Source organism: Oryzias latipes, chromosome 23, assembly GCF_002234675.1.
Source record: "Oryzias latipes chromosome 23, ASM223467v1".
NCBI classification, from domain to species: Eukaryota; Metazoa; Chordata; class Actinopteri; order Beloniformes; family Adrianichthyidae; genus Oryzias; species Oryzias latipes.
This window is the reverse complement of record NC_019881.2, coordinates 15,409,593-15,431,847: the sequence shown is the minus strand read 5'-3', so window position 1 is coordinate 15,431,847 and position 22,255 is coordinate 15,409,593. Positions and strand designations below refer to the sequence as shown.

Sequence of the window (22,255 nt, the reverse complement as noted above, 5' to 3'; positions counted from 1 at the left end):
TTTACCATTTTAACTTCAGAAAATCTTGAGATTCTTGGACTTCCATTACGTTTCGCCTGCGAGACACATCGTCAGTTGTGTAGCTGACACTGTGTCTTGCAGCAGCAAATAGATTGTTGACAAAACAGGGAGAAGCAATGTGTATCACGCTAAAAGTTGATTTAATGATCCTGCATTCATCCAACCACATTTCAATGAGTTGCTGTGTCTCATCATTGTGGTGTTGTGGCAGTGCTTTAAGAGTCCCCCTCCAATAAAATTTATGTTTTTTGAGTTTTGAACATATACTTGTGTCATTTTTCTTATGAAAGAGAACACATGTAAAAAAAAATACATTTTTGCTTTCTGAGTGTTTGTCCTTTTAAATAGCCGCCAATCAAAGTGTCACAAAGATGCTCAGTTTGCATTAATGAGCTGTTGTGAAATCACAAAGCTCAGTCTAATTGTAAACGAACCAAGACCACCTCCAAAGATGGCTCTGAGAGCGGTTTCTGGTATTTAGACTTTATTCCAGAATTTTGGAAGAACAGACTCTGGTTCACTTAAAGCAGACCAAATGTGTCCAGTCTGAATACACCCTAAATTTAAGTGTAAAAGTGACCCTGAGCTGAAACAAAAATGTGGATTTCAAAATAGCTTTACTTTTAAACCCCCTCAATGTTTTAAATGAAATAACTTACTGTCAACAAATGCTCTGCAGATTGGTCGTCCAAATGAGAGCCACCTTTGTCCTCCAACTCTGACAGCGGCTGGCTGGTGAGGTCAAACTTCACTGATCCCTATAAAAAACAAAAATTCTGTACTGCCCTTTACATGAACGAAAATGTGGACAACTTTTAGTTTAAAAGATTTTAGCAAAGAAAAGCTTGGTTTTGAGGTGGAAATGGTAACAAATGAGAAGCATGGAGGTTGAGTCCAGAAACACTTAAAAACAAATAATGGATTTAATGTTTTCTTATACATCTTGGCATTGGTTTTCTTCTTGTGACATTAATTTAAATGTATTTTGTATATTTTTCTGCAAATGTCTATTATGTGAGTTTTTTAGCCCTCCTTTCACTTTGAGTGATCATTTATAAAGAGTAAATCTGATTCATAATCAGATTGCATGTCATTATCATCCTCTTGATGGCCACATTATGAGTCATTTTAAAGTTAATGACTGGATTTGATCAAAACTTTTTGTAAACTGTTTTCTTTATTCTTTGGCTTTTCTTTAACTTTGCTTACAAAGAAATTATAGCTTCTGAAACTCTTGTCACGTAATCATTTCCATCAATCACGTTTGTGCCACTTTTGTTTTTCCATTAATGATGCTTTACAATATCCCAAAGGCAGAAGGGTGAAGGCACGGGTAAAGTATTTTAAATTTGGACGCTCTGCAGATGATACATACAGTGTAGTCAGAGATGACGTTGGTGTGTGTTTCTTTCTCTTTGATTTTCTTGGCGGGGATAAGCACGTGGAGCAGCTCCTCTATCCCGTCCTGCAGCAACCTGTCAATCAAAGCCTTCAGCAAAGGCAGCTGAAGAAAAAGATAGTCAAAGTCTGCTACTCGCAATGGAAATCTGTCACCCTAATGTAAAAATGGTCTTTGTAAGAGCTCACCCTTATTCCATAAGCTTCAAACATTTCTTCAATGTCCTAAAGTTAAAGCAAAATGTGTTGATTAAGGATTCATGCATATGAAATGACAATGTAATTAGGATAATATGTATTCAACCTTCATCTCAAGAGATTTTCCAGGAGCTCCAGCATCACCCTGCAAGAAATGGAAATGGTATGAACAAATGTAATTGCCCCTTTCCTATTTTGTATTTACAACAATCATCTGTCACTACCTTCTCCCCTCTCTGGCCCCTTTCTCCTTTCTCTCCCTGCAAAAAAAAAAAAGAAAAGAAAAAATAACCCTAATGTCTGTATTATGTTGCTGCATTCATTTTCATTTTAAAACCCACATGTGTTATAAGTATCTCAACCATCTTACCTTCATTCCTGGTGCTCCCTAAACACAGGAACAAAAGAGGAATGCATTGGAACATGCATTTAAAATGCATGACGTCAAATGTGCCCATTTAGTGTCTATTCACAGCCTGTTGTAAGCATGATAAAGTGTTGAAGTCTTAACCAGATGATGACTCAGATTTCACGCAGGTAGCATATGAATTATGCTGTGCAACAGTAGAAGTGAATATTTATGAGCAATAGATGCCACAGGAAGAAACATGTTGTGTATAAATAGTGAACTCACAGTTGCGCCCGGAGGACCCATTGGCATTGGAAAAGCTTTTCGGATTTCATCCATCGTGGCTCCCTGACAACAGTCACATCAAAATAAAACATTTTTACAAAATGTACAAGTTCTCCATTTTCATTTGGTACCTGTTTATTGCACAGAGCTAGATACATAAAGTACGTGACTAGTAATTTGATCGATGCTGTTGCAAATGTTTCTTCTAAAAAAATGGGTTTGAAATATCAGGAAAGGTTTTCTTTTAAAGACCCAGTCTGATGAAAATTGTGTTTTTGGTGTTTTTTACACGTTCTTTAGGCGTTTTTCTCATGATGGAAAACATATTTAAAGACAATTAAGCTAAAAATTGCATTTTGGAGTATTTATTTGTTCTTTATTCTTAATTAGGCTATAATGGGCAGGCTCCGCTCAATTCTGATGCATTCACTTGCAGACATATATAGATCCATATACGTCTTCAATTTTCTCGTCCTAGCTAGCATCTGTCTCAAAACTGTACAGGTGGATTGTTGTGGGGTTGTGAGGGGCTGTAAGCTAGTATGAGATGACCGGAAGTGGGGTTGGCTTACTCCGTGCCATCAATCCCGCCCACAAATCAGAGGTGAAATTCTAATTTATTACTGCCGCTCTGCAGCAACAATGTCCTAAAAAAACAACACAGGTTTTATCATGTTGCCTAAACAAGGCATAATCATTTTAAAAATACCACTGATAACGCTTTAACAATAGATAAGATGTTCAGGGTGGGAATTAAAACCATTGAAAGAAACCATAAAACATCTACATCCCTGAATATAAAGACAAAATATTATATTTACCTCAGGAGTGACAAGCACTTGGCTACCAGGTAAACCTGGAGGTCCAGGTTCCCCTTTGCTTCCATCTTTACCCTACAAAAGTAAAAACAAAAGAGAGAGAGAGAGAGCAGTGCTCACTTATAATTTCAGTTTAAAAGTTGCAAAATGGACTTAATTGTTTTGTACCTTTAAAAAGGTCTTACATTTGCACCTGCTTCTCCCTTGTCCCCCTTCAACAAAGAAGAAAGTTAAAGCACGGACAAAACAATCTAAAGCAATAGGATAATGAAGACAGTTAGCAGACCCTTTTTCCTTCATCTCCTTTGAATCCTTTCTCTCCCTGAAAAAAATATTTTTTAAAATATACATATATATTTTTTATATATATATTTTTAAATATCAAATAAAATATCTTATTTCCTTACATTGACTCCTGGTATACCTCTTTTCCCATCAACACCAGGTTTCCCCTGCAAAAAAAAGGAAATTTCTTCTTTAATCGGTATTTATTTATGTATTTTTTCTAAAGATTAGGGTAAAATTAATGTGTGCAATCCCACAGTTTAAATTCATGCAATTATGTTGGACTGTAATGATAATATTATACAACTAAAGTATACTTACTGGAGATCCTGGTATTCCAGGCCTTCCAATGATTCCAACCCCACCTTGGTCACCCTTTTCTCCACGCTTTTGTCAAAAATGAAAACATTTAAAACCTGATACACATTATAAACATGCTCTGCTGCACATTTACATTAAAACAGTTCCAAATGTAATAAAATAGAACTGGATTTAAATATTTGGAGTTTATTTATGCATCACCAAAAACTATTTTGAAATCCTTAAAATAAATTATATCCCAGGGACACAATAAACAAGACAAAATGAAGGGATTTTAGAAACTGGTGAGGTAAAATGCAAAAACCAGAGAGAGAACTACTGGGGGAAAAAAAGAAATGTAGATATTTTGTAGAATGTTCCTTCCACACGCATTGATGTTTGTCAGTGTCAACATTTTTTTTTTGCCAGCCTGACATAAAAATAAATGTGGTTTAACTATGACATTAGATGAAAACCAAAAAGGGGGATTATCACTTAAAATTACGTGTCATTGGGTCATTTTCTTCTAAAATTTGACAGAGCTACTGTGAAATATGTAAAGAACATGTCATTATTGAAAATTGCTCCTGAATAATAAGATCGAAAATGGACGGATGATTATCCTATTTGAGAATCAGGATAAGTTATTCACATTAAATAAAAAAGAAATAACATCCAGAGACCTCACTGCAATAATAGAAACTGTTAGTCAGTAGTTTATTTCCACAGACAGACTAACATACTACTCCATACTAATATTTTGCTAAAATCTATTGTTTTAATTTAATATTTGCCGTTTTATCCCCAGAGGGAACTGTTTATACCTAAATATTGCTCGAGCTCTATGAGGTGGTAACATCTGCTGAGCAACAATAATGAAAAACTACTATTCTTTGTAGTTTGATTCTTTTTTGTGTGCAAAAATTGAAATGTAGAGATGAACTTTTGAGAGTTAGAAAACAAATATTTATACACTTACTGGTCCAAGCTCTCCTTTTTGACCCTTTTCACCCTGGAATAATCACAAACAATGAGTTAAAATAATTTTAAAATCTTAATAAAAAAGTAAAAGTGTTTTCTTTAAGTGCACAACCTTTGCTCCTGGAGCTCCTGCTACACCGTTAAGTCCATCTTTGCCAGAACCGCCCTGCAAAGCAACAGGGTTTGGATCTTTTTTGGAAAGTAAACATCAAGTCCTGCTGATTCAGAGTGTATATCAAGTTTTTTGTGACACATACTGCAGGTATTCCTGGTAATCCTGGTCTCCCTTCTGGACCCTGGAAAGAGACAAATTTTTATATTAATTTATGAATTTAAAGACCCATTCTGATAATCTTTTTTAACTATTTGTAAAGCGTTTCTAAAAAGACTACACAAATGTTTATTGTGTGTATTAATAGTATTTTGTAGTAATACATATTTAGAACAGATAAGGTGTTTTTTAATATGAAAACAGTGATGATCGCGTTTAATGCTCTGCTGCATGTTGCGTTATGGGGGGGAGCATAAAATTTTTAAAGCTCGGCTGGCTTAACCGCTGCTGAGTATACAGCGGCCCCTGCTCCGTGGACAGAGGATGCTCGATTGGCCGTTCTGTTCTGTATTAGTGGCGTATTACATGGGGAAGATGATGATTCGTTGGGGGATTTTTTTAAATATATTTTTTGTTTACCTTTGATGTGCCACAATCTACCGTCACATCCATCGATCGGGATCAACATAATCAGCACCCTTTGGTTTACGAGCTCTCCCAGTATCTTGCAGCCCCTTACAACCCCACCAAATTAGTACCAGTGCAAAAAAAATGGCAAGCACTATTGAAGCCACCCAGCTGTACGTTTTGAGCCAAAAGCCAGCTCTCACGAGAAAAACAAAGACGTACATGTAGTCTTCTGCAAGTGGATGAAGAGCGGAACAGGGAGCTTGTGGCCAGTAAACTGTAGCACCTACGTCACAGCTACAAGCTTTTTCCAACTGGATTTTTTTCCTCTGCTCCTGACTCACAATGATTTGAAATAATAAATACTCAAAAATGCAATTTTAGGCTTTTTTTTTAATACATATATACTTCATTATTGTAAAAATGCCACAAGAACATGTAAAAATACCCAAAACACGATTTCGTTGGAGTGGGTCTTTAAACAATGAGATAAAGCTGGAGAAACTCACTCTTTGCCCAGGAAGACCCATTTCTCCTTTTGAACCAGGCTGACCAGGCTCTCCCGGCTCACCCTACAGGATAAAATACAAATTTCAACAATTTATAACATTAATTTTAATTAACGTGGCATTTTATTCTCGGGATCACCTTGATGACTCTGGTCAATACGTTGTTGTCTGTAAAGATCTGGTGAATAAAAGAATCACAGGTCACTGTTTCGAATGATTGGTTCCAGATTTTGTGCTCTGTTTTGATTTGTTGCAATGAATGCGTCACGCTTGATCAAAGATGAAATGATAATTGAGGCTTGTTTACTTGTGTTCCAGGAGGCCCAGGTTTCCCCTTTGTGACATATCCACCGTGACCAAAAGAGAGACAGACACAGAACACTTCAAATCTAAAATCCGACACACGTTCCACATTTGCAAAACAAAGGAAGGTCAGAGGATGCAGCGGGAAGTGACACGCACAAAAGCCAAGTTAATTAATAACAAATCAAAACAGAAATCGCATGATAATTATTGTAATAAGGAGATAGTGGGATCTGACGATAAAGAGGGTGAATGGTAATGATCACGCTGAATAATGAGAAATTACAAACGTAATTATCAATGAGAGGAGGAGGGGTGAACGTGAAAACACATACCGGCTCGCCTGTATCTCCCTTTTTCCCATCAGCACCCTTAAAGTGAAAAAGTTTGACATTTTACAAAAGCGCTGTAATAATTATTATTTATAGTAGTATTTTTTGTATTTTTTTTCTTGGTCTGTGAGGGCTAAAGGATCTTTTCAAGAAACATAACGCTGAAGAACTTACAGGTAGGCCGGGATTTCCAGGATCTCCTTTGTCACCACGTTCCCCAGGTCGCCCCGGTAACCCAAGTGGACCCTGATGATCATTTTAAATATGGATTGTAGGTTGTTTTATTTTTCTATTTAAAGGTTCAAAACCAATTTTGCTTTGTTATTCAAAAATGTTTTTTGAATAATGTTATCAACTAAATAAAGGTAGAACTTGCATCGAAATGACGGAACCCAAACAGAAGAGTTGTTTATCACCAAAAACACAAGACATTACACTAAAAAAGCTGTCAATGTATTGCTTGCTATGCCATTAAGTAAGATAAAAAAAATTTGGTGAATCCCATTTATAAGGTCTGCCAATTCATAAAGTGAGAGGGAAAATTACATTAAATTACATATTTAATGCAAATTTCTTGTTTGCAGATCGCCTGACTGATTTTTCTGCTGGTTTTTTGACTTTTTGAATTACCCTTATTCCTCTTTCACCAGGCTCTCCAGGTGGTCCTTGATCACCCTGTCAAAAACGAGAATAATCTATCAATACGTATATTTATTTTATTTTTATTTTTATTATTTTATTTTTCAACTACTACCTAATATTCCATGAGAAACATATTAAAGTTATATTAATCTAGAAAAATCACTGAAAAAACAGACTACCTTCCTTCCTGGAGTTCCCTCACTGCCAGGTGCTCCCTGAGGACATTCACAAAATCTGCATTTAGTTTAAAACGCTACAATTCAATGATAAAGCTGAAAACAAACAGAACTAGATATTTTTCTGTACTTTATATTCTGAGAGACCCATGTCATCCACACAGGTTCAAGTAAAAGAACTCTAACTGTAGGACTCAGTTGAAGAAAATTAGTTTTTAATTTGGTTTGGTTTCTCAAGAAAATTCCAAACTCTGAAGCACATTTTTGGAGGAAAGTATTTTGCTGTAAGGTGTGCATCAGTGCAGAGGCACACACTTGTAATGTGAACGTCCAACACAATTGAAACAGCTTAAAAACTATTTAAACAATTTCAAGGATTTTATGATTCCAAAAATACAGTAAGGATCACTTTTTTAGCTCTGATTTAATGTATGGTAGGTAGATTTATGCATTTCTGGCTGATATGCACCAAAAATGGTAAAATAAACATTTATTTCTGCTGAAATTGCTGCATTGGGGGAATCCTGTGTTGCACAGTGTCTTTTATTTTGAAAGGAAGTCTTATCAACATTAGTTAAAAGTCAAACTATTCCATATTTAGAAAAAAATGCCTGTTTTTGCTACTACCAATGAGCTGCACTCGCATTTCTTATTATCCTTGTTTCAATTCTGCTTTTTCTTTATTGTCTATGCACATTCACACTGTTGCTAACTGCATCAGAGTTCATTTGCAAGCTTTGCAAGAGCCGCTTTTTCTGGTGGATTAGAGTGTGCATGTTTGGCCTGCATCACAATTAAGCAAACAACCTGGAGTATCTAAAAAAATAATATAATGAACTATTTAGTAAAAAAGCTATGAATTTTTCAAATGAAGATAATAGACTAAAGCTGACAGTTGCAGTGTTTTAGTTTGTTAATTTTGACAAGAATTATTTTGTGAATGAATCTCATTATTGAAATTGTGTTAAAAGTACTAATACACAAGTAATGTTTTCATTTCTCATGGCAGTAACAACCACTCAGGATTTACTTACATCTTTACCTCTTAATCCTGGTTCTCCAGCTCTGCCAGATAAACCTGTACTGCCTTTATCACCTTTGACTCCATCTTTTCCCTGAAAAAAACAAGCCCAAGACAAATTAAAAAATAATTTAAACTTGAAGTATGTGATATTTTCAATAAAATCAGAAATTGCTCCTTATAGAATTCATGTCCTATGGTATAATTTGCTCTGCCGGGCCCTGGGTGGAGGAGCTCGCTACACTGCACTCTGGGCAACTGAGCGCCCACTGAAGCCAATGTGGGGAAACACAGGTGGGACCACAATGAAAACTGTAGACAAATCCATTTGGGGCCCACATTTTCTGCCCACTTTTAAACGATATGGGACCCACTTGCCTTGCTGGCTTGGTTGATTTAAATTGCTAATAATATGCTAAATGTAATCTTACTACTAATTTCTTTATCAGTGTTTTGGTGTTCTTCAGGATCAAACTATTTGCTTCTACAGATTTTTCAGAGTGGACACAAGCCTGAGCAGATAAAATATATTTTCAAGCTTTTTGTCTGAAATCAGCTCCCTGCTGAGATAGGAAATGAGATTACTGAAAAGAGTCTGAATGGAACGGCTCCACCAAGGAGGGCACAGTTCTGTGTGGGGGCTCTATTCGAGTCAAGAACCCACACAAAGAAACAAATATGACAAAAAAAAAAAAAAAACACTGGTTAAAGTATCCTCTTTGAAACCAAGACTCTACTTTTAATGTACAAAAACGTTTTTTCGAGCTCGTAAAACATTGTAATGTATGTTTAATGAAAATGATCCTTTTTCACATACCTTTGGTCCCGGTTTTCCTGATAAGCCAACATTTCCCTGTAATTAATATAAAATACAGAAATATTTAATAGTAATACATAGTTGTTTTCTGTCTTTTGATCTATTTTAAAAGCATTAGTCTTTTAACTATGATTATGCTGTTTTTAGCCAAAATTGAAAAAAAATAATTGTTTAGTAGGACATATTTCCCCCAAAATGGCAGTGGTTCATTAGAAATTTGCCTCAAAGTTGTGGGTGGTGAGGAGCAGCCTCATCCTCCTCCTTCTCCCTTTAATGGAGCAAGAAGCTTGTAGCGTGAATCGGAGCGTGTGCATTTGTAAAACAGGTTGTGTGCATTTCTGATTATTGAGACTGAATTAACTCCATACTAGCCTGCCCAGCATATTTTATACGTAAAAAAAGTATTGTGTGTTATGTGTTATTATTTTAAGTGACAGTTTTTGTCTGCTCATGATTCAAAATGATTTGAATATAGAAATGCTCAGAAATGCAATTTTATTTTAATTTTCTTTATATATGCCCTCCATCAAAAAAATCCCACAAGAATGTTAAAAAGACCAAAAATACACTTTTTACCAAAAAAAGGGGAATTATTCACCTACCCTCTCTCCACTTTCTCCTTTTGGTCCCTGCTGGCCTGGAATCCCAAAACCAGGACTTCCCTAAACATACCGAACAAAACCAATACCACTCATTAAAAGGAACCCGCTTCTGAAAATTTGTTGTACTTTTCTCCTATTTAAGTTGCAAAACCACACAAAAAAAGGGTATCTTTTTAAACCACTAACCTTTTCTCCTTTGTCTCCTTTCCCTCCTTTTACTCCCTGAGGTCCTGTAGGACCAACTGGACCAATGTCGCCCTATAACAGATCATTTTAAACAGTGTTTACACATAAACATGCTTTATGAACAGATCTGGCAGGCAGACACTCTCTTCCATCAGTATAATGAACTCAGATTAATAAGGTACTTTCCAATGAAGCATTCAAAAGGGAGTTGTAAAAGCTAATGAGAGAAATCACAATTGTGTTTTGTTAGTGCAGTCACAGCATGCAGTGGGACAGAATACACAGAATAATTCATTAACAATGTTTTCCTAAAATGTCTAGAGAACTATTTCCCTCAGGCTGTTTGACTTATTTAAATTCAAATAAAAACATGCAAAGGACTTCTTTATTCAAGGGTTGTAACCAATTTTAAGTGATGCAGATTTTATTTATATATCAATAACTTTCAATAAGGGAAAACTTTGAATGTAAAATCAAACAAGCTATTTACTAATTCCTTCTTTAATCACTCAAATGTTACAACCTGTATGGACTAAAAAATGCATTCAAATCATTCAAATGTATAATAAATTTAATTGAAATTCCATTTTTAGGACTTTATTAAAGAATCTTAATTCATATATGTCGATGAAGACTCTCATTCATCCAGGTTGATTCCATCATAGTAGGTTTAGGGGTTGTCATCTGGACTTAGTTTTTTAAAGTTGAAGACATTTCACCTCTTATCCAAAAGGCTTTGTCAATTCTGACAAATTTGAGAGATTTATTTAAGTTCAAGCCATAAAGTTTCTGAATTATTTCACCACCTAAACTTGTCTGAAGTTATTTACAATTTGGCCAAAGTTGAAGGTAGTTTAAAACTGAAGACCTAAATGAAAACATATTCCAGGAGAAAACAGGTTCTGTTTATCCCTTTAAGCTGCACAGTTGATTTATACTCAGTAATTTTGTGCAGACAGATGTTATTAGATTACTCAGATTATTTTTTGGGTGATGCCATCTTCCAGAACAACTGTTTGACTCACTAAAATGAGAAACAAGGACCTGACTAATGCAAAGTTATGATGTTGTTAGTATCCATCCCTGCGGCTGGGCCACACAGTCAAATCAAGTTAGCTGCAGGGCTGCCAGCCAAGCCTTTGTAAAAAAACCAAACAGCTGCTTAAAGCTGCAGTTTGTGAAAAGATACAAGTACTGCAAGTCAGCAGGTTTTTAGAAATGTGATTGTTTTTTTGTTTTGTTTTTTTGTTTAGCAAGGGGTTTAACTAAGCATTTTTGTAAAACATTTAGAATGCTTCAAAGACCTTGGAGAAAAGGGCATGGAAAAACTGACTTACCCTGGCCCCCTTTTTACCAGTTGGACCGATTATCTGTAGTGGATGAAAAAAAATAATTGAGCTGAGTAATGGTGTTTTCCATTTGTGGAGTTAAAATGAATAGTTTGTTCTTACACCCTTGGCAGGGTCCCCAGGGACTCCCACTGGACCTTGATCTCCTTTGAGTCCAATCGGTCCCATTGGTCCCTTTGAAATGACAATTTCAAAAAAAGACTTAAAATTTTGGGGTAATAATCGATCAGAACCACCAAAGACAAAAGTTATTTTTCAAAAAAACTATGACCACAATGTAAATTCCTTCTGCTCTTTCAAAATGACTAAAATGGTGAAATAAAATGGTATTTTATTAAATATTTTTTACAATTATTCAGCAAAAGTGGCCATTTCCAAAAGTTGGCTTTCTCTATTTACAAATACTTTTTTCCCTTAGTCTGAGTCATTTCTGTTGATGACATTTCTCTGGGAAAAAAGGTGTCAAAATATTATTTTTCCCTCACCTCAATTCCTGGTAGTCCCGCAGGTCCTGAGTCACCTTGATTTCCCTACAAACACCAAAGATTTTGTTTTTGCACATCCTCAGTTTAATGTGGTCAGCTAATTTTGATATAATTTATTTAATTTAATAATTTCGGTATTGTTGGCATTATCCGTTAAAAAGGAAATAAATAGCAGTGATGACCTTACCTTTTCACCTTGGTCTCCTTTGAGTCCCCTTTTCCCCTGCAAGGAAAAATGAATCACTTAATATCGGTCTTTTAATCAGTGTTTCTTCCAAACCTTCATTTTATAGAGTTTGTCCTTCATCCCATTAAAAGGAGGCAGACATAATTTATTTGCACTTCGGGGTAAAATAGGACAAAGTCACTGTTAACAAGTGAAGTTAGGATAAAAATCATGAACACACCCGAGGTCCAGGAACGCCTTGGATGCCTTGCTCCCCCTTTAAAGAAAAACAAAGAAAACATTTAACAAAAAACCTTTATTTTAAGTAAGTTAGAGTTTGGTTTGTAATACCTTTGGGCCAAATGGTCCTGTTAAGCCAACATCTCCCTTCAAAACAAAACATTGTAGTAAGAAAAACATGATTTGATTGTCTTTCCTCTGACGTGAAGCTTGTAAATTAAAAATGTACCTTTTCTCCCTGCTCTCCACGTAGACCTTGAACACCCTGTATCCCGACTCCTTTTTCCCCCTATAAAAGATTTGTGAATACCAGCTTCAGATGTTTTTTTCTGTATACAGCTTGAGAAACAGTTGTACTAATCAGCTATTTTACCTTATCTCCCTTCTGGCCTTGTAATCCTGGAACCCCATCTATGCCAATGGGACCGGGTAAACCAGCAATCCCCTAAACCAGTTCATACAAAAACAGAATTTTTTGGGTGTTATACAATGCATTTTGTTAACTTTAATAACTTGAACAATTACGTGCTTACATCTATTCCTGGTTCTCCTTTGTCTCCCTTCATGCCCTGCTTCCCCCTTAAGCCCTTTTGAAAAATAAATGAATATGTGATTCCTTATAAAGAGAAAGCGTGCCTTTTATGTAACAAAGTAACTGATGCTGTGGTTTTAAAATAGGCTGATGTGCAAGAATTATATTAAAGTAAATTTAAAGCAAAAGTACAAGAAGAGGGAGACACACTTACTTTTTCCCCCGGCTCTCCAGGGTCTCCCTACAAAGAAATAGAGAACAGCAAAATGATCTTTGAATCTATGAATGGACACTGAACGTATATAAAAAAAAAAAAACTGAGAGCTTTTTGGAAAAAAAATTATTCGATAAGGCTTGTTTAAAGGTTAACTTGAAGTTTTACAACTGTTTTTTTACGACTTTCCGTCTTTACCTTGACAGATAGTCCCTGTGGCCCCGATGGTCCTGTTTGCCCGGGCAGGCCTGGAGCTCCATTGACTCCTGGTACACCAGGTGGTCCTTGGGGACCCTGTAGCATAAAGTTAACAACTGATATAAAGTGTATTTATAAATATTTTGAATTATTGTGGGATGTTTTACTGAAGATCCAGGTTCTCCTTTTCGTCCAGGTACATAGTTTGCATCAGTGCCAGCTATAACATATCCAGGCTCTCCCTAAATTGGAAAAAAATATATATACATTTCTCTGCTTGTTGTGAAAGTGCTCCAGTCCTAAAACAGAACTTTCCAGCAGGAAGCTGTGTGATGAGTTCAGTCTTGAGCAGACTTACTCTTTCTCCTCTCTGTCCCTTTGGACCAGGCAGTCCAGGAGGACCCTGCCAGGCAAGGAAAGATGAAAACACTCTTCATTAATTTTTCTGAAAGATGCTATAATAAAACACCAGAGACTGTGGCAAAAGAAATTAGAACCCTTAAAAGTTTTGCTTAACTTGGCAAAAACAGTCAGAAAATGTGAGTTTTTTACATTAAAATATAGAATGTCTTCACAATAGGGTCAGTTAGAAATGATATTTGTTTGTCATTTAAATGGTTGTTAAGAAACATGCATGCTTAGCGTGAACAGCAACAAATATGAGTGTTTTGTACCAATAAAAAAAGGAACATAAATTCTTAAAAATAATTGATTATATGCTTCTTTTCAATATTTTGTACTAAGTTTAAATCCGTTTTTAATAAAAGCAAGAGAAAATGTGTTTAAAACTCTGATCTGGTAACTAAAGATAATGCTGTATACATATCATATGACCGTGACAATAATTAAACTTTTGTATCTGTATAAAGAAAATTGTCACTTAGATTTTACCATATCTCCTGGAATTCCTGAAGGGCCCTGAAAATAGAGTTACAATATAATTATTTTCAGGAATCAGTTCAAGTTAAAGGGAAACTTTCTAAATTTAGTTACCCTCAGGCCAGCAGAACCTGGGGGCCCTGTTCTCCCAGGTCGCCCTGGTAACCCAGGAACGCCATCTGTTCCAGGAGGTCCCTGTCAGATGTAAATTTTTGGTCAATTACGGTAATAAATAAAAATACTATATAAAAAAAAAAGTTTTAAAACATTATTAACATAAAGCTTTTACTGCATCCTACTGTGTGCATCCATTATTAACTGGACATGGCTACTATTTAAAATGCATTGTTGTGTCTTGAGAATAAAGTGTTTACCCTTTCTCCTTTCTCTCCTTTGGCAGATGTAAATGGGTCGTACTGTCCTGGGCTTTTCCTAAATTTCTACAGACACATTATTATTAATAAATGAATATTGAATTGCTAAATTTGAAGTGTAAATAATCAATTTCAACCTACCAGACCTCCAATACCAAAGCCATCTCCCTAGACAAAAATTACACCATGAAACAGTCTTTTTGCATACATTTGAAAATCCCTTGTGAATTAACTTACCTTTTCTCCTTTCTGGCCCTATGAAAAAAAATAAATGCATGACTCAAAGCTAGTGAGCAACACACAGTTAAGCAATGTTTATCATGAAAACTAACTTTCTGACACTGGGAGGCACAGGGACCCTGAGGCTCGTCCAGCTCCTCTGGGTCTTCAGTTGGAGTGTCTAATTGTGCAAACTGGACATAAAAAAAGACAAATAACAAGTTATGATTTCATCATTTAAGTGCATTTGTGTGAAAGTAGAGGACACTTTCTAAGGCAAAATAGAAATCCTCCCATCTATTTGTTGGACTTCTGCAAAAAACGTTTGTAGTTTCCTCACCTCGTCATCAAATCTGAACTCAGAGAGAAGGTCATCACTGCAGAGACTGTTGATAAATTCTCTCTCTATGGAGTGGAAATCATCGAAGGTCGGGGAATAGAAGATATTTTTGTAGCTGGTGGGAGCTGCGATTTTGTTCAGCTCCTCAATGTCTGCGTTAGAAACTCCAACTGCCAGAACACTGACTCCTGCCAGAGATATTCAAAACATTTGAGTTTTTTCCACAGCGTTTACATCAAACATGACTAGTTTTCTACTTTTCTAGTTTTTTAAAATAGCTGAAAGATGCCAACAATGCCTTGGACTTTTTTGAGATTTAAAGAAAATATATATATTTTATCTGTCTTATGATAAGGGGAGTGACTTACACAGAGAAGTGGTGAAGCCAAATTAATGCTTTGAAACACTATAGGTGCAAACTTTTAGAGTTAGTTTCTATATCTTAGTAAGCCATAGCTTCTTTCTCCAAGGAGGTTTATTAATAAAACTAGTATTTTTAACCCCTTGATGCCTATTGATGCAAATATGTATCAAACCACTTCGGCTCCAAAATGACCTCAATTTAGCATCTTATTGAAAGCTGGATATACAAAATACTCCCCATCCCAATAGCATGTCTATAAAGTTTAATTCTTAGCTATTAAATTTTCCGCTCACGAGTTTGTCATGAAATTATTTTACTTCACTTGGAGTTAGTAGAAACCACATGTTTCTGGTGTGATTTTGACCAAAGGCTTTAATAAACTGACCCAAAGCACGTGCAATCTTGGAGGGCAGCACCACATCATCCTGGGCCCTGCCATCTGTGATAAGCACCAGAACATGGGGCACACTCTGCCTCATCCCCAAGGACTCCTGAAAGAGTTCCTGCAGAACGTACCCGATGCCTTTACCTGTGCACACAAACAGTTTTTCCCCAAATGAAGTTCTTTTGTTTGAGATAAACCATATCTGATAACAGGTGCCACAACAACCCTTTTGTTGATTGGAGTGCGTTCAACTAACCTGTTTTAGTGTTGCCTCCCACATACCGCAGCCCTCTGATGGCCCTGAGCACAGAGTTTCTGTCTTTGAAGTCGCTCAGACGGAACTCAACGCGCGGTTCGTCGCTGTAATGAACCACGGCGATCTGAGAGAATATTGCAAAGCACCATTACTGCTATTAGCATAAACAGATCCTCATTTCTGCAAGTATGCTGAACTAAAAATTCTGGTAAAAGTATTTAGAATTTTGTTTCGTGTGTTCCTTTACTTTATCACCTTGTTAACAACATTGATAATCTAAAGGACACTTGTTATTTTAGAATAATCTATTTTTTAAGACTCACTTTGACGAAAATAGCAGTGGTTTTTTTGTGTGGCCTTTTTAACATGTTCTTGTGAAATTTTTCTGATGATGTAGGACCTATATGAAGAAAATTAAGCTTAAATTGCAAATCTGAGTATTTTTTTTATTCAAATCGGTGTTAATCAAGACCAGACGAAAGTTGCAGTTGGAAAAACAGCTTATTTGTGACATACAAAATTTGCTGGGGAGGCCACGAGCTTTTTAATGCAAACATCCTGACACTGGTATTAAGTCAAGCCACCAAAATCCAAAAACTGGACATAAATTCAGTTATATTCTCAGCACAACATCACAGAGCAGAGACAAACCTGTGTGCCCTGCGGACCAATAACAGGGAAGTACGTAGCCATTCTGAACATGAAGTCTCTCATTTTAATAAAGTTGTTGACACCGATGCTTGAGGACTCATCAACTAAGAAAACTATGTCAGCTTTGGACCTTCCACACACTGAGAAAAGACAAAAATAAAAACATAGAAATTTGAATATTCAACAGACATGACCTGACAGTAGAAATGTAAACTATGAGCGGGGGACTGCCTAAATACCTGGCTGTGTTGGAGCAGTTTTCTTTATGCTCACTGTGGTCTTTTGTTGTGTGGGGGGCGCAGCTGCGTTGGCTTTGGTGACTCTTAGCGGCGTCTTGATGGTGAGGGGTTCAGTTGGGGGTGCGTTGGTTGGTTGCTCAGTGGGGGCGGATTCAGTGATGAGCACTGTGGTGGTACTTAGGGAACCAGCTGTGATTTGTGCATAGATTGGAGCTACTGTGGTTGGTACTGACTGGTCTGTCTGAACAGGGTTGTCCGGCCCCACTGTGACGTCCAGAACCAAAATGAGAGATTAGAAAAAAATCTCAGTCATATAAACTACAAAGATCATAGAATCGGTGGGGCCAAAAGTGAAACAAGCAACTTAAAATTGCAAAAACAAACAAACAAAAAAAAACGCTGTTTTTTCCTATTTATCCACTTCTCATAAGTGAATAATTTGAACTGAATGTACTTGTATCCTATCAATTGCTTAAGTCATTGACAATAGAACAGGACTGGTGTGCACACATAATTGGTATAAAGCTTATTTCTAACAATTTTCCTAAATGATAAAAAAGCAAATAAAGGCTTATACTTGAATGGTTTAGTGATGGCTTACATATTCGTTGAAATATGATGCTTATAGGTCCTTGCACTTCTCCATACAAAGGCCTGATGGTGAAAATGTATGTTCTTCCATATAGGAGATCATCGATCTTATAGGATGTGAAGCCAGGTCCCAGCCTCTCTGTTTTTGTATCCAGCACTGATCACAACATATAAAAAAACACTTCAGGTAAATATCAGGATCTCACAAAATCCTAACTTCAAAGTCAAAAGGATTCAAAATAGTAATAAGTAAAAAATAATGAATTATATTGTCAACTTTAATTTAGCAAAGAAAGGTTGTTTTATGTGCAAACATGTAAATTGAACAAAAAACCTCAAGTGTTCTGAGCTTCACTTCTGACCTGAGATGTGCCTCCAGGAGAGAAGGTATCCAGAGACGCCGGCCACACGGGTCCAGTTCAGAATAGTGCTGCTGTCTGTTGTGTTTAAGGCAGCAAATCCCTCCACTTTTGGAAGATCCACTGAAGCATACACACACCCGCGCGCACACACAAAAGAAATAACAACAAATGTCATTAATGAAATTCCAGATAAGAAAAGAAAGAGAATTTAAGCCATGGACCAAACTTTAGAATTGAACTAAGAAAATCAAACGTACTAAAACTTACTTACTAAATTTCAAACCGAAAGGAAGTTGTTATTTGTGTGCAGCTATGGACAAATATAGTAGAATTTACATCTTAGTTAGACCAAAACCAAAGTGAAGGAAAATCAATCAATAAAAAGTTTGAAAAATTCAATGTGTAAAGAGCATTGATGACAGTAACTCTTTGAAGAAATAAACTATAAAGCGAAAATTGATCACTGAGGAGAGACTAATAATTGGGGTTTGCACCCGGCTGGAATGATATGACACCAAGTCTTTCAAATGTCAGAATAGAGCTGTGAAAGAAATAGCCTGGTGCAAGATTCATGATGTAATTATGATGCACCCACGTGTGCGTGCAGTGACCAGAACTGGGCTTCCCTCTCTGCTGCCCACCACAGGGGAAATCTGGATCTTATAGGCTGAACTTTCCTGCAGGTTTTGGATGGTAAAGGATGTGGAAGCAGCAGATACAGCTTGGGACTTCTCCTGGCCTCCTGATTCATGACAAAAATACAGATTCAAGTATTGGCAATGATCTGTTTTACCCCCAAAAAGTAGTTGTCTAAGAAAGATTGTGGATGTAAAAGAGAACTGTAACATTTAAACATGTTTTTGGAGAATATTATTACCAGAGTAGGTTTTTGGTTCCTTACCAAGGAAGGGAATCCAGGATATCTTGTAACCAGAAACCCCTGAAACCTTCTTCCAGGACAGTGTGAAAGAATTTACTCCAATATCAATGACTTTAACTTCCCTTACTGCCTCGACTGGATCTGAGTCTGAAACTGCAGCTGAAAAAAAACACATCACCCAGTCACATCAGACTATTATCAACATTTGTTTTCAATCCTATTCCTAACAATAATGTAAAGAAAAAACATGTGTCAAGTAAAATGGCTTTAAAATCTCCCAGGTGAATCATTTGAAATTGCATATTTTTTTTGCATCAATCAGTAAAACACACTAAAAATGACAGGAACAGCAGTTGTGGGAGACGACAGTCCGTGATTTGAAAGTAAATCAGACAGCATTAGGTTTTGTTACACACATAGACACAGAAAATAAGATTCATAGTCAGTTGAACAACCTTCTCTGTACCTGTGAGCTGAGACAAAGAGATTTCTGGCCCCTCTGAGTTTCCGTAAACCGCACAGATGGTGATTGTGTAAGCAGAGCGCGGGTTGAGCTCTTTGATTCTGTGGAAGAGGATGCTGCGATCCAGATACTGAAGCTGAGGATTGCTGTTTTCTGTAAGCGTGCACACAGAGATTTGATGACATAATTGCAAATCATAAAGACACACTACTCCTTAAAACATATATAACAAATCACCTGCCATCCAGGAAAGCTTGTACTCTGTTGCTCCAACAATGGGACTCCATTCCACATCAATAGTCGTACTGGTGTAGGATGTAACCTTGAAGTTGGACACGTAACCCAAAGGAGCTAAAAAAGTAAAGAAAAAACACTAAGATACAGAGTTTTGTGGTAAATTGAAGAATAACTTAGTAAAAATTAAAATGTATTGATGATTGAAGAGTTCTGACAGCAAAACTAATGGAAAGATGACAAAATATGCCACAATTAAAGCATAGTGCTCTTTAAATATCAGAAAACATCTAGACTAAGGTGAAGTTTTCATATAATGTTAAAGAATATGTTAATATAGTTGATGAAAATTCACTAAATGCATTTACGGTGCATTTTAATTCACACTTTTGCTGTTTACAAAAAAAACCTAAATGTATTCTCTCAGAATTTATAATAATTCCGTAATAATTGAGGTTTTTCTCTGAGCTGTAGTGTTGTGAATATCATAGTTTGAGTTTTTTATTGCTAAAACAATTATTCTTTTTTTATATTTAATGGAAAATTCTGTCATTTATAGATTAAAAACTTTCACTTTTGGCAAGTGTTAAACACCTTCCAGGTTTTTTTGTGTTGAAAGAGGCATGTCTTGTTATTTTCTAACAAAAGATTGACACACAAAAAAAACCCTTTCTTTGTGGATGACATACATTTCATTTATAACAATAATCTTAGATGTTTTTGACCTTTGATTAACTCATTTTTGTGATCATATTAGTGATGTGATTCCCTAGATTAAGCAAATTCAGCATTAAGTGTATGGCTTAATGTACAGAGAGGAAGAATCAGGATCTATTTACCACAACTCAGCAGATGTTGGTAAAATGTGCATTTCAGGAAAAAATGACTTTTTATATATATGAATACATGAATACAAAAAGATATATATTTTTGTAACACAAAAATGTGTTTTTAAAACAACAACTTCAAAGATCTGTCAGTAAAAAAAAAAATAAGCACAATCTTTCTTTACTCTTCAGGTTTTTTTTAAAGTATTTTTGTGAAATACCAAACCGCAACACTCACAAGTCCTGAAGGTAGCAGAGATGCCAGGTCCAGCCGCAGACCCGAACAGCACATACAGAGTCAGGACGTACTCTGTATCATGAGCTACATTCTTCAGCTTGTACTCTGTGGTGCTGCTGTTCAGGGCCAACTGTCTGGGACGATCTCGACCAACAAACTCTAAACAAAAAAGTTATTTTATTAAAACCATTTTCCAATGGGACTATGAACTCTCACTTCTTTCCTCTACATATACATCTCACTGCATACTGGCAGGTTGAAGTGCACATCATAAACCATAATAAATACATAATGAGTGTAGGAGTAGTGGATCCTGCCACTACTGTAGGTTCACTTTAAGAAGAGAAGGCTTAGGAGAAGAAAGTAAATCACCTGGGGTGGGTCCCCATGCCAGTCTGTATCCAGTAGCCCCTGGGACGCTGTTCCAAGAAACCACCGCCGTACTCGTGCTCACAGCAGACACTTTCAGAGTCTGAACAGCACTGCTTTCCACTGAAACAAAGACAAGAGAGAAGGGTATATCTGCTCATTAGATGGATTATAGATGTAACCAAGATAAATCTACAAAAAATATCTATCCTTTCAAGATATTTGAGAGACTCTTATCAAATCTCCAGGGATGATGAGAGGAGATAACAGCCATTAAACGGGATAATCAGAATATGATACGACATTTACACGTCTTGACTTTGGCAGTGGTAACGGGGCCCTCTATATCCCCAAAGATGGGATTGATGGTGACGGTGTAGTCAGAGCCTGAGTGGAGGCCCTGGATCATGTAGAAGTTAAAGTTGTCTCCGAGGTTGATGTTCTCTATGTGACCATCTGCAGGACATAGACAGTAACAAAAAGAAAGGTGCCAAATGTTTGTTTTGTTTTTTAAACAAAAAAATGTTTGTACTACCGTAATCACTGAACAAGACTAATAGTCTCATTACCTGAGGATGCCCATGTCAGTCTGTATCCCGAAGCTCCCTTGACTGATGCCCACCTTGCTTGGACTGTGTCTGTGGTGGCGTTCTGGACCAGGAACTGCTGAACTGGCACTAGTTTTACTGTCAGTAACACCCCAAATGAAAAAAATAAAATAAAAATTAACAGACAATTTTACAGTTTTAGAGAAGCAAAAGAAGAAAAGTAAACAAGTACAAATGAGATCTTTTCCAGGATTTATTATTATACAATAGGTTTCAATTGACACATCTTTTCTAGAACAATAACTCCCTGCTGTGGACATGTTGTGGTACTGCATGTTTATTTGTGTGAAACAACATCATAATATGGATTTTTTTCCAAGACTAACAACTAAAAGATTATAGACGTGTCCCCTTTTTAGAAGTTTAAACAGAACCTAAACTATGAGGAGCATAAAGTCGGTTTTCAACTCAAGCAAATTCAACATAAATATCCAGAAAAAAAACATACATGTCTTTCCCACTAATGAGACGGGTTCACTTGGTCCTTCAGAATAAATGGCATAAATACTGATGGTGTACTTCTTGTCCTCCTCCAGGCCATCAACCACATGAGAAAAGGCATCTCCTGGAAGCAGCTGCTCATATGTTAATCCAGGCCGGTTGGCTGTAGAGATCCAAATGAAGGCAAAAACACTCATTTACAAAGAAATTCTTAAAGAATCTGTACTGACATTAAATCTAAAAGGTTTTTGATTATCTTAGATGCATACTTCTTGGGATGAAGAGTTTGAAGCCGCTGGGCTTCCCCAGAGGAGGAGTCCAGCCGAGGCGAAGAGAGAACAGACCCTCCTCGATGACACGGAAGTTTGACACTTTGGGTAACGGGTCTAGGGGACACAAAACATGTTGCTTAGTGATTAGGACTACAGTACATCTGCATGAGCATTCTC

General features: G+C 36.5%; 1 protein-coding gene across 3 annotated transcripts in view; it reads right to left on the bottom strand.

Moving 5' to 3' along the window:
- LOC101174717 (collagen alpha-1(VII) chain) overlaps window positions 1-22,255 on the bottom strand; it is a 59,289-nt gene that overhangs the window by 24,728 nt on the left and 12,306 nt on the right. For all 3 annotated transcript variants that reach the window (XM_023952396.1, XM_023952397.1, XM_023952395.1), the window contains exons 9-70: window positions 22,076-22,192; window positions 21,814-21,969; window positions 21,327-21,443; window positions 21,067-21,213; window positions 20,761-20,880; window positions 20,389-20,547; window positions 19,327-19,440; window positions 19,093-19,242; window positions 18,648-18,785; window positions 18,342-18,488; window positions 17,747-17,866; window positions 17,395-17,541; window positions 16,794-17,057; window positions 16,555-16,694; window positions 15,904-16,027; window positions 15,648-15,791; window positions 14,899-15,086; window positions 14,672-14,752; window positions 14,577-14,594; window positions 14,481-14,507; window positions 14,340-14,405; window positions 14,080-14,160; window positions 13,978-14,004; window positions 13,445-13,489; window positions 13,254-13,328; window positions 13,087-13,182; window positions 12,889-12,915; window positions 12,676-12,729; window positions 12,516-12,587; window positions 12,372-12,431; window positions 12,254-12,289; window positions 12,144-12,179; window positions 11,924-11,959; window positions 11,737-11,781; window positions 11,354-11,425; window positions 11,240-11,272; window positions 9,903-9,974; window positions 9,717-9,776; window positions 9,115-9,150; window positions 8,311-8,391; window positions 7,280-7,315; window positions 7,089-7,133; window positions 6,633-6,704; window positions 6,462-6,497; window positions 6,131-6,157; window positions 5,963-6,001; window positions 5,824-5,886; window positions 4,893-4,931; window positions 4,748-4,801; window positions 4,634-4,666; window positions 3,676-3,741; window positions 3,477-3,521; window positions 3,356-3,391; window positions 3,255-3,281; window positions 3,073-3,144; window positions 2,252-2,314; window positions 1,988-2,005; window positions 1,842-1,877; window positions 1,724-1,762; window positions 1,609-1,644; window positions 1,397-1,525; window positions 681-779 (exon numbers count right to left, since the gene is read on the bottom strand). In XM_023952396.1, coding sequence (XP_023808164.1) covers window positions 681-779; window positions 1,397-1,525; window positions 1,609-1,644; window positions 1,724-1,762; window positions 1,842-1,877; window positions 1,988-2,005; window positions 2,252-2,314; window positions 3,073-3,144; window positions 3,255-3,281; window positions 3,356-3,391; window positions 3,477-3,521; window positions 3,676-3,741; window positions 4,634-4,666; window positions 4,748-4,801; window positions 4,893-4,931; window positions 5,824-5,886; window positions 5,963-6,001; window positions 6,131-6,157; window positions 6,462-6,497; window positions 6,633-6,704; window positions 7,089-7,133; window positions 7,280-7,315; window positions 8,311-8,391; window positions 9,115-9,150; window positions 9,717-9,776; window positions 9,903-9,974; window positions 11,240-11,272; window positions 11,354-11,425; window positions 11,737-11,781; window positions 11,924-11,959; window positions 12,144-12,179; window positions 12,254-12,289; window positions 12,372-12,431; window positions 12,516-12,587; window positions 12,676-12,729; window positions 12,889-12,915; window positions 13,087-13,182; window positions 13,254-13,328; window positions 13,445-13,489; window positions 13,978-14,004; window positions 14,080-14,160; window positions 14,340-14,405; window positions 14,481-14,507; window positions 14,577-14,594; window positions 14,672-14,752; window positions 14,899-15,086; window positions 15,648-15,791; window positions 15,904-16,027; window positions 16,555-16,694; window positions 16,794-17,057; window positions 17,395-17,541; window positions 17,747-17,866; window positions 18,342-18,488; window positions 18,648-18,785; window positions 19,093-19,242; window positions 19,327-19,440; window positions 20,389-20,547; window positions 20,761-20,880; window positions 21,067-21,213; window positions 21,327-21,443; window positions 21,814-21,969; window positions 22,076-22,192 — 4,838 coding nt within the window. The remainder of the gene's footprint in view (window positions 1-680; window positions 780-1,396; window positions 1,526-1,608; window positions 1,645-1,723; window positions 1,763-1,841; window positions 1,878-1,987; window positions 2,006-2,251; window positions 2,315-3,072; window positions 3,145-3,254; window positions 3,282-3,355; window positions 3,392-3,476; window positions 3,522-3,675; window positions 3,742-4,633; window positions 4,667-4,747; window positions 4,802-4,892; window positions 4,932-5,823; window positions 5,887-5,962; window positions 6,002-6,130; window positions 6,158-6,461; window positions 6,498-6,632; window positions 6,705-7,088; window positions 7,134-7,279; window positions 7,316-8,310; window positions 8,392-9,114; window positions 9,151-9,716; window positions 9,777-9,902; window positions 9,975-11,239; window positions 11,273-11,353; window positions 11,426-11,736; window positions 11,782-11,923; window positions 11,960-12,143; window positions 12,180-12,253; window positions 12,290-12,371; window positions 12,432-12,515; window positions 12,588-12,675; window positions 12,730-12,888; window positions 12,916-13,086; window positions 13,183-13,253; window positions 13,329-13,444; window positions 13,490-13,977; window positions 14,005-14,079; window positions 14,161-14,339; window positions 14,406-14,480; window positions 14,508-14,576; window positions 14,595-14,671; window positions 14,753-14,898; window positions 15,087-15,647; window positions 15,792-15,903; window positions 16,028-16,554; window positions 16,695-16,793; window positions 17,058-17,394; window positions 17,542-17,746; window positions 17,867-18,341; window positions 18,489-18,647; window positions 18,786-19,092; window positions 19,243-19,326; window positions 19,441-20,388; window positions 20,548-20,760; window positions 20,881-21,066; window positions 21,214-21,326; window positions 21,444-21,813; window positions 21,970-22,075; window positions 22,193-22,255) is intronic.